Raw genomic sequence first — 16,916 nt, 5'->3', positions numbered from 1 at the left:
CATCATTTTGTAATTTGTCCTCCATTTATTTTGCTATGGTAGTAGAATATTATTTTCTGAATTAGTGTACTTTCCCTTATTTAGTTTTTCACTTGCTCTTTTGAAAATATTAAACAAATGTTAGCAGTGTTTCCATCAATTTCTTCCCCTATTGAAGTGCTGTTGGCAAAATTGACAGTTGCTTTTGGTGCTTATCCAACTATGTGCACAAGAGTTCTGAAAAAGCTACATACAAATTTATTGTACAAAATTTATGTCTCAAGTAAATCAAAATGTGATTTTTGTTTCCATGTTCTACAGCTGTCCAGTGGGGAGAAGATGGTCGTCCTTTCAATTTCCTGTTTTACACAGGAAAGCAATCATACTATTCACTTATGCACGTAAGTATTCAAATGATTCAGATACAAACTAAATTACTTGCTACACATTAAAAATTGGCTTTAATGCTTAAGTGAAATTTAAGTTTTTGAACTGAATTTGTTTTGGCAAAACTAAATTAATTTTGCAATCAAATGCATATACGAGCTGGCCATTTTTGAAATTGTTTAAACTGACCTTGTCATCAAAGCTTATCCAGACCATTCAAAAGTTCTCTTCCTTCAGTTTCACTTTGTTTAAAACTTGGCTACTCATGACCTCCTTCATGTTCCACTTCTTTCTGACAGAAGTTTGATTTGCACTAGTTTAATAATTTGCGTCTCCATAAAACATTGATAATTATTGTGATATATTACCAGCTTATAATTTTAAATCTTTAGCATATTTTATGTGTCTCATGTATTATCAAGTACTTGCTTGCAAATTCTTTTTAGCCCAGATCTGTTTCCTCCTTTTACTCCATTGTATCCACCAGTGCTAGCGTCATTACCATCCTGCCAACATGAACTGAAACTCTTCATCCCTGCAATGGGATATCATTAATTACCTGGCTTTACTACAGCGTTCTCTATTTTAAAGCTTTAATGTTTGTCTAAACTTGGAAGAATAGTTTTGTCTGTCCAAAAATCACTAGGTATCAAAGTACAATATTTAATTCACTTTAAGTATGTTGTTCCTTATTTGCAAAGTTGAGTACTGCAAGACCAAATGTCATTGTGTGCTGCAATTCTGTGTTTGAAAAGTAGTTTAATAAGTTGTCTTTGAACATTAGAAGCAAAATTTGTTTGCTCCTGTTGTTGCTACTCTTCAGACACTATCAATGTCTGTATTTCTGTCAAGGGACTTGCGTTATACATTTACTCAATTAACTAAGCAATCAAATGCTAAGCCATTCAGCAAACTGACATATCTGGTAAATTGTCTTTCTGAGCCACTGGATTCACTAAAATTACACAAGCTAGGTGTAAAATATCAATTCCTTTTCTATCCTTGTGAAAACAGTGTGGTCTATCTTCAAACTCTTTCCTCGTGTAAACTCGTACTTTGGTTTAAACTGGAGGAGTAAATTGCAATTTTAACCTGTATTTTCTGGAGGGAAATTAATCTACATTTGTAGATTGTCATAGCAGTAGCAATGCAGTATTTTGCCAGTGAGTATATTTGAATTTTGGTGTATTTACAGCTGATGCACTTGTAGTATAGTATTTAACATTAAATTGTGTCTCTTTTACCGATACTTCCCCTCTACAGATTTGCAAGAGTTAATAATATGGGCAATGTGTTTATTTATGTGCACTTACTAAACTTAAGAGGCAGTTTATTTCACTTAAGAGCAGTGACATAACAAAATAAGTTGAATAAAGTCTGATCATTCACATACAGCACTCTCCCTACCACCTACCTTTCTCTCTCTCTCTCTCTCTCTCTCTCTCTCTCTCTCTCTCTCTCTCTCTCTCTCTCTCCCCCGTCTCTCCCTCGCTGCCTCTCTCTCTGCCCCAGCTTCTCACCCCTCCATCACCCTCTCCCCCTCTCCATCACCCAAACCCACCTGCATCACCCTCCCCCTCCACCCCCTTCCCCCTATATCCCCCTCCTCTCTCCCACATCCCCCTCCTCTCTCCCACCATCCCCCTCCCTCCTCCTCTCCCTCCATCCCCCTACCCCTCTACCCTCTTCCCACCCTCCCTTCTTCTCTCCTCTCCCCCTCCCCATCTATGTGTGTCTCTCCCTCCCCCCTCCCTCTTCCCCCCCTTAGCTCGGTCTCCCTCCACGTCTGTCTGTCTTCCCACCTCCTCCCAGTCTCTGTCTAAGTTGCAGGTAATCATTAAAGTAAAACATATCTAAATAACCTGTAATTTTTCTTTGTAACCATTGAAGGATAGAGGTGAAATTAAATTGCCCATATATCTAATATATGAGAAGCATCCCACTATTATTACAAATGCTGATTCGGTACCAAACTAACTGTACTCTTGAGTTTTGCACCAAATCTTCCAATATTTGCATTATTTTCCTTTGGAAATATGAATGAAAGAATCTGCCAGTATTAGCATCTGTTTTCTTCTGGAGTCCAAAAGCATTAGTGCAATCTCATTAATCACCTTGGAATTCACTGAATGTTGTTTAATGTAATACATTGGCATGAATACCTTGGCTCTTTTGTAAGAATTTATGAAACAGTGATCACTAATACACATCACAGAGTTATGAACAGATACCATCAACTTGCTGTGTAACTCCTTTCTTCCTTGGATTTTGATGCCTATAACACCAACAATAACATAAAGATATTTTGCCTTGTTCCTTTATCATCCCTTTCCTAGTATATTATTCTTTTCCTCTCTCCCTAGTTATGGCTTCATTGCCCTTTTGTGCTCTTGCATACACCCAATATGAATATGGAGTCTGAAAAGACCATGTTTATAAGCTAATTGATCTGTATTCATTATACCACTTCCTCTTCCAAATGCCAGTTACTTTTTGTATAATATATTGCTTACACCTGATGTGTGCTTTCATGTTGCAAGTTTGAAATACCTCATCAATTGATTCATATCTCCTCCTATCAGCACTCTAACAATGAGTTAACATATGCAGACAACAAATATATATTCTACAAACTAAGATATTCGTGAATGTATTATTCTACACTGTCCTTGAATTTGTTTCCAAATCTCATTTGCATATTTAGTTAGAGCCATTTTATCATTGGTTAATAGAACGCTTGAAAAGCTCTTTGGAAAGTATCTGTTATATTAAATATACAAGCATAAAGAATTGACTATTTTAAGTTATTTTTGGTTAGTGAATGTTGTACAGGAGAAGAAAATAGGTGCATAGAATAATGTTTGTTTTACAGATCATTCTTAAATGAAGATAACAAAATAATAGGAAAATGTTGGGCAGCTCTTTACAATTCCATTTTTCAATGTATACATTGTGTAGTTACTTTAAATATAATCTATGATTGGAAATATCCACAGAAAATCCTTTTGGTAGAAGTGTTAAACACCTGACTAGCTTTGTGATTTTAACGTTACTTGCAATTTTATCATGCAAAGCTAGAGTGCAAACCTGTGGAGCCAAAATCTGCTGAGTAAACCTTAGCAATTAATGATTATATCCGATTATTTTAAATTGTTTTTGGAAGGGTTAGTAACTGAGAGCACATAAATGAAATTAGTTGAAGTTCATTGATGGTAAAGATCTGCAGCATTACGTCAGATGATGACTGTCAAATTCCATTTAACATATTAACATTCAAAATCTTACAGAAATCTGTCTGAAGGATGTATTATAACATAGGTTTTGAACCTTTAGGCACAGTAGGAATTCACTTTGGGTCTTCTGTAGTTTCCAAAGAGAGCTACAAGACAAAATCTTGGCTTGTCAGGCACATTAATTTCTTGAAACCCTTTCACTCTTCATTGACCTTGGGCAAATGAGCTTATTGCCCTAGCTGAAATGAAATGAATGATAAATGCAGAAAGTGCCTTTGCTGAGTAATGGGACTGCAGTGAAGGCTTCTCTGCAGAGTTTTATTCCTCTACAGCCTGAGGCAGCTCAAGGTCCCCTGCTGTTCATTTAAATAGGTATGTCAAATCTGCCTTGAAATGCTGCCTGTTTGATCTGTGGTAATATTTGTGAAGGTTCCATATGGACTTGAACCCCTGCAGTGGCAAGAAATAATGTACAATGCTTCATAGTGCAGACACAAATTTTCTCTGAAGAGGATGCAAGACCACATTTTAGCTGTCGGAGAGGATGATGTAGCTGAAATGTGGTGCTGTCAGCTCCTCGCATGGATGGGCAGAACACAGTGCATATCTGGAAAATGATGCTTAACTTTCCATTCAATCATCATTTAAACTTTCAAACAGTGTCTTAGATTATCTGTTTTCTCAGATTTCTGTGAACTTTTGCATTTAAAATTTTTTTTTCGAACTGATGTACTTTGTGTAAAATGGAATGTTTGAAACCAAATGTATTTGAAGAGGATTGAGTTATATTAACTTAAGTGCTTTTCTTCGAATTATACATTCAATCCCTCCTCGTTATTATTCTGATTTTGAAAGAACTATCACTAATTAATCATCAATAGCTTTAATGTATTTTATGCACATAATGTCTGATTATAGGGAGCTTTTTTAATAATTGAGAATTATACTCCTTTATGGATAGAATGCACTTTGCAATTCAGGGAAAAGCTCTTCCTCCAATAGGAGGAGGCAGTTGAGGGGTATCCTTGTAATGACTTTCCCTGTGGCAGTAAGCAGGGAGACCCCTCTGTATAATTACTGCAATGGGACACCTTTTTGAAGTTTGCCACAATAGTGTCTTTTAGATCCCTGGCGTAAGGTTTGCTTCCCAAATGAAAATAAGTTTATGGATTCACAAGGATATCACTATAATGTTAATTCATCTACCAAGTAACCTACAAAATATATACCTTGTGACTTCCTCCTGCTCTGGCACCTGTTACTTTCCCTTATTCTCAGGATTAGACGACGTGATTGCTACCTGAGCCTTAAGCTTAATAATTCTGCCATCTGTTTGCCCTCTAAACCCCATCATTGTTGTAACAATTTCACAGTGCGCAAAATGTCTTTATTTCTGAATTTTGTTAATCTGTTGTTTGCAATGATCTTGAAAAGACTTTGAGGCATAGGCAACCATATTCAGCTAGAAGTCCCAAATTCATCTTGGCCTTTTCCTAAGACCCCACTATTTTCTATTATGGTCTTTGGCCAATTCTTTTTATTCCACGTGATATCAGAAAATAAGTTGACATTAGCAGTACAATACAAAATTATGTGCTTTCATTATATGTAAAACAGTAGGTTTGTAGTGTTTATTTGTGGGTTATAGTAAAATACGGTGCCTTGAGAAAGTATTCAGCCCCCACAACTATATTCACGTATAACTGTCTCATTTTCGAAATTGAAACATACTGAGGTAGGATTTCTTTTGAGCTAATCTGCAAAACATTGTGCATCATGTCAAATCAAAAGAAAAATTCTAAAATCTGTCAACAACTTACTAAAAATTAAAAATCAAAACTGTGAGGTTGAAAAGGTATTCATCCCCATTGCAATTACTATGCTAACTTTGCTCAGGTATATTACTGTGTATTACCTTACCAACTCACCCAATATGTTGATGTAGAAGACTGGAGGATCGCTTGAGTAAGTATCTCCTCTATCTGTAAGGTCCAACAGTATGGTAGATTTTCAACAGACCAAACCAAAATGAAGAGATAAGAGCATTCAAGGCAAGTTAGTGAAATGATAATAGAGAAGCACAAATCTGTGGAAGGGTATAAGACCATCTCAAAAATATTGAACGTAGTACCTTGGGGCGCAGTGCTGTCCATCATGGAAAAGCGGGGAAAAAAATATATGAAACTGCAGCCACACTGCTAAATTGAGCCGCCCTTCTAAACGTAATCGCTAGAGAAGAAGGACACTTGTACAAGAGGCCACTGTAACATCAACAGTCACTCTCAGTGAGCTGCAGAAGTCAGTGGCCGCAACTGGAAATGAAGCTCATGGCTCCACAGTCTCTAAGACCTTGCACAGAATGGTTAAAAAATGCATATCCTTGCCCATAAAGACTTTGCAAAGTGTCAATTAGATAATACTGTAAAGACGTGGAAGCAGGTCTGGAGAGAAAGTTGTGGATGACTTTTTGGCCTCATTATTGCCCATCAGCCAGGGAACACCATCCCTACTGTAAAGTATAGTGTTATTAGCATTATGCAATGGGGATGCTTTTCAGCAGCAAGGTCTGACTATCTGGTCAGGATTGATGGGAAGGTGAATGCTGCTAATACAGAAATATCCAGGTTGAAAACCAAGCCTCTGCCAGTAACTTAAACTGGGGAGGAGATCCATCTTTCAGCAAGGCAATCACTCAAACCACATTCCCAGAGCAACTGGAGTGGCTTCAAAACTGATGCCCTTGAGTGGCCCAGAGTCCTGATCTTAACCCAATCAAACATCACGTGCAAAATGTCAAGATCACTCCCCAACCAACCTGGCACAGCTTGAGAAATGTTGCAAGGAGGAAAGGCAAGCTTGCTCCATCACATTGTGCAGTTAATAGAAACTTATCCAAGAAGACTACTGGCTGTACAGCTCCAAGAGGTGTTTTAACTAAGTTCTCAGCAAAGGCAGATGAATACTTTTGAACTGCTGACATTTCAGTTTTTGAATATTTCATTTTTCATGACCTACAGTTTTCCCTTTTATTTAGTTCTGTTGTGAAAAAAGAAAATGTAATTCACAGATAAAAATTCTCAGTTAAATTATCAAAATCCCTTGTGCAAAGGGTTCAGGGCTGAATACTTTTCCAAGGCACTGTAGGTGGTTTCATAGATATTGAAGATTGTCAAGGTTTACCAGAGAGTCCAGACTAGCTTGGTGAGTGGGCTAAGTATTGGCAAATGGCTTTAAATTTGGATGGTGTGGGGTGTTGTATTTCAGGATATCAAATAAGGTGGGACTCGTACATTGTGGAAATGTTTAACATATGAAAGCACTATCCAAGAGTCTGATAACAACAGGTACCCTTGAGTCTGGTACCACATGCTTTCAATCAAGTTCCCAGGTGTAAATATGGTAAACAACCTTTTCTGGTCCAGCCCTATTGAATCTACTGCCAAGAGAGGACACCACTGCCAGTACTTCCTCAGGAGTCTAAAGAAATTAGCCTGTCCTTGCAAACTCTTTAACAGTTTTATCAATGTACCATAGCAAGCATCCTATCCAGTTGAATACAGCTTGGTATGGCAACTGCTTTGCCCAGACTGCAAGAAATAGTAGGGAATTATGATCATGACCCAATCCATTATGCAAACATTAACTTAGTTCACACTCCCTGCTGCCTCTGGAAAACAGGCTACTTTTATCAAAGTCCTCACCTACCTGGTCATTCTGCCTCCTGTTTCCCATCGAGCAGAAGAACCAAAAGCTTGAAAGCATGTGCCACCAGACTCGAGGGCAGCTATTATCCTGATGTTATCAGACTCATGAATGGTGCTTTCATATGCTAAATATGTATTCTTGATTTCCAAATCTACCTTGTTGCAGCCCATGCACTTATCTTGCTCAGCCACACTGCACTTCCTGTGTAGCTGCAACATGTATTATGCATTCTGTTTTCTTCTTGCTGCCTCAGTGTACTTGTGTATGGCATGATCTGCCAGGATGGTACGCCAAGACAATAAACCAATACCAGTATTAAACCCATGTCAGAATTGATGCCACTCCCTCCATTTCTATTTGCTGATAAGCATGTCTTGCTGTATACAGTAATAGCTTTACTTTTTTTCCTGATGGTAAATCCCCAAAATACAATGTCACCTTTTTATAGGAATGCAATCTCAGCAATTCATAAAAAAAAATGTTCATCTAATCTTTTCCAGGATACTTATGAACAATTCCTAAATATCCAAATGTATGAAGATAAATTGAGGGCAAAAGGTCTCTTCTCTCAGGATACCAAACCAATGTAAGTTTCTAATTGCAAGAATAAATGTGAACTGGAGAGCTACTTTAAATGACAATCCAATAAACCGATGTACTACACTGTCTTCTCAACTGTATGGAAAAGATTCACACACTATTTTGAAGAAGTGAGAAGAAGTATAGTATTTATACCATAATTAAGTGTTAATCATACCGTAATTAAGCACCTTATATTGTTATCTTTAGGAATTAACTCAGTATAAAATCACTGCCATGGTTTTTTAAAAATGTGATTATTCTTAAGATATTGAATTTCTGGTAAAGTCCTTCACTCATCGGGGAGAATGAGGAGGTGATAGATAAAGAATTATGGAGGGTGGGAAATAAATTTAGTGTAAGATCATGGAAGCCATTGTCTGTGGAGTTTAGCACCAAATTTAAAAAGAGAATAAGGCCTGTCAGGACTTTCTGCAGAGTTTGAGGTTGTTTAGGTTAAATCTAGTGAGGTTTAATCTGAGTGGCCATTGTTGAAGTGGGCCAACATTAGAGTGGGAAGATGAGGCTTTGACTCAAGAGGTTTCAGCAAGAAGAGGCAGAGGCTGGACTGAGGTTTTTGTCAAGTTTCTCTTTCTTTCTTTATTAGTGCTTAGCTAAAATAATGAGAATGGATCCCGGGTCAGCGGTGTGTACTTCATGTAAGATTAAGGAGATTTGGGAGACCTCTTGACTTCCAGATTGTTTCAGCTACAAGTAATGTATCTGGCTGTAGCTCCTTACAGACCATGTTAAGGATTTGAACATACCTTTTAGGGAACCGGTGTTGCAGCTGAATAGCCTTCCCTCATCTTGGAGAACGAGGAGGTGATAGATAAAAGTTACGGGGAGGTTGCCACACTTTAGCTGGATGAGTGGCAGGAGATGGAAATGCAATAAACAGTGCAGAGTACCCTTGTGGCCATTCCCTAACAGGTATACTTCTTTGCATACTATTGGGTGGGAATGACCTAGCAGGAGAAAACTACAGCAGTTAGGTTTCTGACACTGAGTCTAGCTCTGTGACTGAAAAGGGAAGTGGTTAGAAGAGGCAAGTAGTAGTGATAGGGGATTAATTTGTAAGGGGAGCAGACATGAAGTTCCGTGGATGAGAATGGGATTCTTGGATGATATGTTGCATCCAAGATGCCAAGGTCAGAAGAATGTCAGATTGGGTCCTTAGCATTCTTAAGGGGGTGGGGGGGAGAGCAGCCATAGGTCATTGTCCATGTTGTACCAGTGATGTAGGCAGGAAAAGTGACAAAATCCTGCAAAGTGAGTTCAGGAAGTTTGGTGCTAAGTTAAAGGAACAGAAATTCCAGGGTAGTGACCTCAGGATTGCTACCCCTGCCACGTGCTAGTGAAGCTAGATATTGGAAGGTAACGCATTTGAACACATGGTTAAGGAGTTGGTGCAAGAGTAAGTTCTTCAAATCTTTGGATCATTGGGCTCTCTTCTAGGGTAGGTGGGACTTATATAAACAGGATGGTTTGCACCTGAATTGCAGGGGAACAAATATCTGTGAGGGAGGGTTTGCTAGTTCCACTCTGGCAGGTGGGGAGGGGGAGGAGTTAAACTAGAGTTGCAGGAGGTGTGGGAACCCGAGTGCCTGGACGGATAGTAGAGTGGTTGTGGGGAAAGTTAGATGTTATGTCCACATACAAGACAGGAGTCAAAAGGTTGAGCATAGTGGCGCTAATGTTCCGAGTTGCATTTATTTCAGTGCAGGGAGCATTCCAGGTCAGGCAGCTGAGCTTAGAAATGTTTGGCAATCCCCAAATCCAGAGTCCGGAGAGGCTGCTGCATATTAATATCACGCTACCATCTTAGCATGTTCCCCAGAAAGGAGATCCAAAACCACCAGACAAAACAAGACTACCCAGACACACCAAGTCAGGAGACCAACTCTACCACCCAACAAACCAAAGACTAAAGCTACAAGACCTACACAAAACCACATAGTTACGTATAGTTATAGTCAACATATAGTTACAACAGTGCAAACAATGCCATAATTAATTTTTTAAAAACCAGACCATAGGCACAATAACACCCCTGGCAATGCGACCCCGAGGACCGGGGGCCTGTTTCTCTCAGCAGAGACCTGGACCTCACAACAGTAGCAGCAACAAAGATGGCCTTCCTGGAGATTTCTAGATGTTCCTCTGTGCTCCCACATCCATTTTTCAACAGATTAGGACTGTGCATGGCACCCAGCTTAACAAATGACAGTTATCAACACCGGAGAAGCCGCTGCAAACTGTGTTGCGCCGCCATCATGCTAAAGAACCTATATTAGGTTGCTCAAATTTATTCCGTTGCATGTGAATCATTAAATTGTCTTTACAAGTAACAATTATACAGCATAGTCCATGGTTATAGGATGTTATGATTCTGCTTGGGGGGATCACTCAGCCCATCGTGTTGTGTCAGCTTCTCGGTAAAATAATTAATGCATCTATTTGTTCCCATTTGCCCTATTAAGACTTACAGTGTTCTCATAATTTTCTTTTGGAGGTTATTGGTGAATATATTCCCCTAATTACCACCAAGTACAGTGTTTCCTTGTACACATGAGCAAGGCTTCTACTAGTGAAAGCATTTCTTATCTTTCCAATTTCTCCCCCCTGCTTTTACAGTTCCTGCACCCTCTTCCTCATTGTACATATCTCCCTTACATTTAATGAGCTTTCATTAATAGCATCTTTAATATTTTTCTCTATTATACTCTCATTTCTCACCATGATCTGGATATAGAAGTGTTTTCTTCTGAATTCCCTGTCAGTTTTCTAGATGGTTATCTTGTATTGGTGGCTTCTAATTTTAAGCTTCCTGTGAATGGAAGTTCTTCTCTGTATTTTCAATGTTTTAAGATCTTACTTAGGTCATGTTTACTCTTTTATTGAGAGGAAAAAAAGAGCAATTCATCTTACCCTATCCTTGTGGCTACAATTTGGTAGCTTTAATATTGTTCTTCGTATTCTCACTGTTATTTGAGTAATAGAGGCTAGAATTTCGGGTACAAATCCATCATAATTCTCTACTTTCAATTCTCTCCCTACAGAACTTAGCCTTATTGCTGGTTGAAATGTGCCATAATATAAACTGAATGTTCTTCTAAAATAAGTAAACTTTGAACCACAGTATTTAACAGGCTGCCAATAGAACAGCAAATTTTTGGCTGTGCTGTAGAAAATATACAGGTGTACCTCCAGAGCCAACTATATAATTTGGTAGCTAAGACATTATTTACATATGCTTAATTATGATCAATGGAATTTAAGTTTGCTGATTTGTGATCATTGATTATATCAGATCAAGTTGTTTGAGAATTTTTCCTTGCAGCTTGCATTAAAATAACCTGGTTTAATTTTGAATGAAAAAAAAACACAGCAGAAAATACTTATGGAATAGTTTTATTTTTGAGAAAACTCACTGCTTTTCCTGGTGCAAGATAGGAATGCCATAAGTTTCTTCTTTGATAATGCTTTTATTCCATACCCAAATCCTTTTTTATTCTTCGTTGTAGCAAATAGCAGTAGATAATCTTAATGAACAGTTTGACATGTTTAATATTTGTTTTTGACTGCTGTGCTTCACACTGTGTTGCCAGTCACCTGCCTGTTTCCTGAACCGTTTTTATCTATCCTTTGGTAGATTTCCTAACTCTTTAACAACATCATCAGCTTGTTCTTACTTTGTAGTCAGGTAGCTTGTGCAAGAGCTAGGTTGTGCATTATTGTAAAATTCTAATCTTCCAGTGTTCTGCTTTATCTTTTTTGTTCAATTATATTTTACAATGTTCTTACTACATGAGAAAGATTAAATGCATCTTTATGAACAGATTATTATCCTGGTAAATCTATCTACCCTGGCTTATATAAATTGCTTCCTACAGGCTTATTTTATAAATGTGTAATTAGAGTTTTTACCAACATATATAGCTGTTAAGGAATAAAAACATTTGTCGCTACAGCAACTTTCAAAGAACCCTTTGGATTTTTGCCAACTTGGTAAATGAGGATTTGTTTAAATACTCTTCCTTTCAACTTGTGAAGAATTTGCCCGATGATATGTTAGCAAATTTATACTTCAAAGATTAAGGGAATTAGTTTCCACAGAATTTATATAATTATCAGTTCATTAGCACATCAACTAATGATGTAGTTAACTTCTTAGATGCTACCTGGCCTACTGAACATTTTTTTTTAACTTTTATTTCACGTTTTCCGTATCTGCATTACTTTATTTTCAGGAAACTGTAGATCATCATTTTAACAGATTCTTGACTAATAACAATATGTATAAATCTGATCTGTAATTTTGTACTATATCAGATTTGATGTGTAAATTTTGTTTTTTTTACTGTAGTTGTTCAGAAAAGGGCTTATTGAAAAATTGACCATGCTTCTAAGTGCCAATGCTCCCATGAATATTAGGGCTATATTGTTGTTTATCCCAGCTAGTCAACTGTATTACCTGCTGTGCTCAGTAATGAATCATTGACGCTGATGTTGTAATTTAATTTGCTGCTACATTGATCCTGTACTGCACAACAATGCCATCTGGTGTTTTCCTGGAAATGGAGATTGCAGCAAGAGTGATGTCTTCAGAAGTGACATGAGCTACTCAACATTTGCAAATTAACAGATAATTTTGTTTCTCTAAAGATGCTTTGCTCTGAAATCTGAAAGATTGTTATATACTTTGCAATATCTTTACCTCCTTGGAGACTTGATTTAAGTAATGTTATATTTTTTAAAAAGCATTGAGCCAAAATGTATATTTTTAATGAATGGTGTGTTCAAGGTAGTTTAGAATTCAGTTTCCATGTTAGTTGTTATATATACTTTAGTACTTTATAACAAAGCACAGAACGACCTTTTGGATTCAACATTGGGCCCTGGAGTATCGAATAATTAATATATTTTGCCTATTTTACTTTTAACTTTGGTAATTTCAGAAAATTAATCCACATTTATATTTCCTTCAGGATTTAATTGCCTATCGCCAATTCTTTTCATCAATTTAACCTTGTTCTGCCTTTTTACCTGCTTCTTGCTAGCCTACATCATGTACACAACACCGTTCTTCAAGTCAAATCTCGTCTTGTCTTTAGTAATTCCCTGTACTAAAATATTAATTGCTTCCTCCCCTCAGATGTAGCTTAACTTGCTGAATATTTGAAGGTGTTATGTTTTTATTTCATTTCATCCAGTAGACAAAGCTATATATTTTTTATCAGTCATTGAACAAGAGTAATTCCTTTTGATTAAAATCTTATGCTATTGTGTGACAACCTACTAATATCAATGTTCACGTAGAGAAAACCTGGGTAAGATTGTCTTTAGATTTCACAGTTACATGATATTTTTCCTCTTCATGTAGAAACATAGTTGGAAGCAGATGGTTGACAAAGGAAGAACTGGCAGAAATATTGCTTGAACAAATTTCTGACCATGATGTAAGTAAACAATCTTTCACATGTTGCATGTTATTCAGGAAACTTTGACCTTTCTAGTATGAAGCAGAAGTGTTTTCTTTTGATTTTTTATAAAGGCTTTTTTTAAGGTTAGCAACACGAGTTTAAAAAAAAGTGCAAATTGTGACAACCTAGCAGGATTTTGACTTACAAACTAAATCAGCTTTATCTTGTGTATGTAACTTAAATAAAGTAAATGGAAAGTATCTTCTTTTGATAACCTGGGAAGATTTCTAACCATCCCTTAAGTAGACAAATTTACAGAATTTATGTGCATGCCTTTGAGCTTTATGTTTTTCCTAGTTGGTAATTTCTGATGAAGCAATCCATAGTATTCCAAATGGTTACTTAGAGCATTTACAAACTTGTATGCCTACTGTGATCTAATTTTATTTAATGAGTCTATTTAGATCCTTTTTCAAAGTATTAATTTTAGAGCACTATAACTTCATAATTAGGTGAGTGTCTGCATTGTTGCATGAAACAAAACCCATAATTTGCAGTGAACTTTACTAGAAGATCAGATTGAACTTTTGTTGGAATCAGACATTCAAGCAACAATTTTGCATGCAGCTAAAAACTAAAAATATTCCAAGATGAAGACAGGAATCAAGTTTGGGCAGGTTTTCTTGTTAAGACAGTCCATAATTGACTTGTCTTTCATAAAAGAATATGAGGCACATTTTCACTTAATTTCTTTCAAATGTTAAGAAACTTTGTATATAGGTAGTCCCCGAGTTACGAACGTCGACTTACAAACAATTCGTACTTACGAACCTTGGAAGGAGAACACCATATGCCATTTTAAGTTGGATCACGACGCTGTCCGCCATTTTAAGTCATTGCTGTTGACACTGTGTTTAGTGTGTAACTTAGTGTTTATATTTTTCTTAGCAAGGTTCACCCTGTTGACCCCCCCCCCGTCAGCTGGTGGCGCAGTGAGATCAGCACCGGGCTTGAGAATGGAGGTTCCCAAGTTCGATCCAGTGACAGATTGCTCCCGAGTGCGCTCTCCATCCATGCCAGGTTGATGTCGAGCTCTCAACTGGACCTCGTTTAAAAAAAACACTGCCGCCTCCAGTTTGAACTCCCATGTGAAATATTGTGGAGGATCAAGTACCCAAACCCAGCACAGCCCCCATTTGTCCCATTTAACCTGTCTCAGTACGGTGGACTTTAGGACCCAGGGAATTCAGTGTGGTGGCCCTTAGGACCTGGCGGAGCTCGGGACCCGCCGCCCGCAGTGTTTCTGTTCCATTGACAGGAAGCGATCGCGATTGAAAATAAAGTGGAAATAATAAAGCATTTGGAAAGAGGTGAAACTTCATCAATCATTGGAAAAGCGTTAGGCTACTGTCGGTCAAAGATTGGAACAATTTTAAAGGATAAAGTGAGAATAATGGAGCATGTGAAAGGCCCTGCCCCGATGGAAGCTACAATTTTTTACTAAGCAACGCAGTGGTTTAATTATTGGAATACATAAGTTTCTTAAGTATTTTATATGCATAGAAAGGTAAAATATATACTATATACTAAGACAAATGTTTTACTAACTGGCGCTAAATAATACCGGATGTACTTGTTCCGACTTACGTAAAAATCCAACTTAAAGATGGACTCAGGAATGGAACTTGTTTGTAACCTGGGGACTGCCTATATTTATACAGTATGATTACATAGCACATTATTCTTCTCAGGAATTCTGTCAGAGTGTCAGATTTTAATAATTGCTACTGGTTCATATTCTTAATGCACGATACCCAATGCACTTCACTCTCCAATTCACCATACACTTTTGATTTAATCTACAACTACTTGATACTGCTTGAAATTATTCACATTTCTGCTTTTTCTGAAGTCTATATTAATAGATAAGCTATCAGAAGATTATTTAGATTCACTAAGAACTTGCTGTAAACAAAGCTTTCAAGTTCTGTTGCTTTTTCCCTTTTTGTTTGAAGAGGAATCACGTTCTTTGAAATTGGAATTGTTCTTCCCGGTTGTACTCCATACACATTTAGTTTTGTTAGGTTTTTAAATTTCCTTTTACCTACCGTGATAAACTTATCCAAAGCTACTACATCTGCCTTTGGGTTTGAACGGCAAATACAGATTTCACCTTTCTCCACCCCACCTCTAACTCTACCCCCTTCAACCACTGATAAAATTCAACATGTCTCTTTTTATGTTAATCACAAGCACAAGAAGATCTGCAGATGCTGGAAGTCCAAAGCAATTGCTTTAGATTTTTAGCATCTGCAGATTTTCTCACGTTTGCGATACTACTACTGCTGCAAAGTCTCAGAGAGAGAGAGGCCTACCCTGAAGAAGTTTAAATCTTCCCTCCAGTCCTGATGAAGGACTTGGCCCAAAGCATCAACTGCTTACTCTGTTCCATAGACACTGCCTCACCTACTGCGTTCCTCCAGCGTTTTGTGTGTGTTGCTTTATGTTAATCATCAGCTTTTCAGGTATTTCTTGCTGAACAAGATGTTCATGAGTTAAACAGTTGCTTCATTCCTACCAGGGAGTAAATTTGTCACACAAAGCAATATTGAGCTGTAAAGAAAGAGCATATTTTGTCTGTGTGAGTTTGCTGCTCTTTGTCAGGGCAATACTTAGACTGACAAACTTTCTTCCAGATCAACCAGAAGCCAGAACCTATGTTTCTATTCAAAATTCATGGACAATTGGATAAGTACATGGCTTAGAAAGATGTGGGCCAAAAATGGGCAAATGAAGTGGCACCTTAGCATGGATAAGTTGGGCTGTGGGCCTCTTACTGTGCTGTACAAATTTGACTCCAATTAGTACCTTTTCTTGAGAATATCTGCAAATGGACACTTGGTAAAATCAATTCTGATGAAGTGCATGGTTGACTTTATACAGGGATTCAGAAATGACTTGCCCACAGAAGGCAGAGGGTGGTAGTAGATGAAGCATTTTCTACCTCGAGATCAGTGACACAGGGATCTGTACTGGGATGCCTGTTCTTGGTGATTTTATAAATAACCTGGATGAGGAAGTGGAAGGGTGGGTTAGAAAGTTTTTACATCATGCAATGGTTGGTGGTGTTGTGGATAGTGTAGAAGGATATCGTAGGTTATAACAGGACATTGATAAGACAGAAAGCTGGGCTAAAAGGGACAACACATACAAAATGCTGGAGGAACTCAGCAGGACAGGCAGCATCTATGGGAAAAAAAAACATCAACCGTACTCTTTTCCATAGATGCTGGCTGGCCTGCTGGGTTCCTCCAGCATTTTGTGTATGTTGCTTGAATTTCCAACATTTGCAAGTTTTCTGTTGTCTGAGAAAGGGCAGATGGAGTTCAGTCCAGAAAAGTGATAAATTTTGGCATGTCGAACGAAGGCAGAATACAGGTTTAATGTCAGAATTCTTAGCAGTATGGAGGAACAGAGGGTCCTTTGGTCCACATGCATTAGGTTCCTCAGAATTGCCACACAAGTGGACAGGGTGATTAAAGAGGTAGATTGCATGTTGGCCTTCATTCGTCAGGTGATTGAGTTCAAGAGCTATGATGTAATGTTG

The 16,916-nt window shown here is 37.8% G+C and overlaps 1 protein-coding gene across 1 annotated transcript in view; it reads left to right on the top strand.

Moving 5' to 3' along the window:
* The window catches only part of mrps9 (mitochondrial ribosomal protein S9), a 60,029-nt gene that overhangs the window by 31,588 nt on the left and 11,525 nt on the right, over positions 1–16,916 (top strand). Inside the window, exons 5-7 of the mRNA XM_059964393.1 lie at positions 301–380; positions 7,805–7,890; positions 13,270–13,345. Of these exons, the coding sequence (XP_059820376.1) occupies positions 301–380; positions 7,805–7,890; positions 13,270–13,345 (242 nt within the window). The remainder of the gene's footprint in view (positions 1–300; positions 381–7,804; positions 7,891–13,269; positions 13,346–16,916) is intronic.

The sequence above is a fragment of the Hypanus sabinus genome, chromosome 3 (genome assembly GCF_030144855.1).
Source record: "Hypanus sabinus isolate sHypSab1 chromosome 3, sHypSab1.hap1, whole genome shotgun sequence".
Lineage (NCBI taxonomy): Eukaryota > Metazoa > Chordata > Chondrichthyes > Myliobatiformes > Dasyatidae > Hypanus > Hypanus sabinus.
This window is presented reverse-complemented; position numbering and strand designations above follow the sequence as displayed.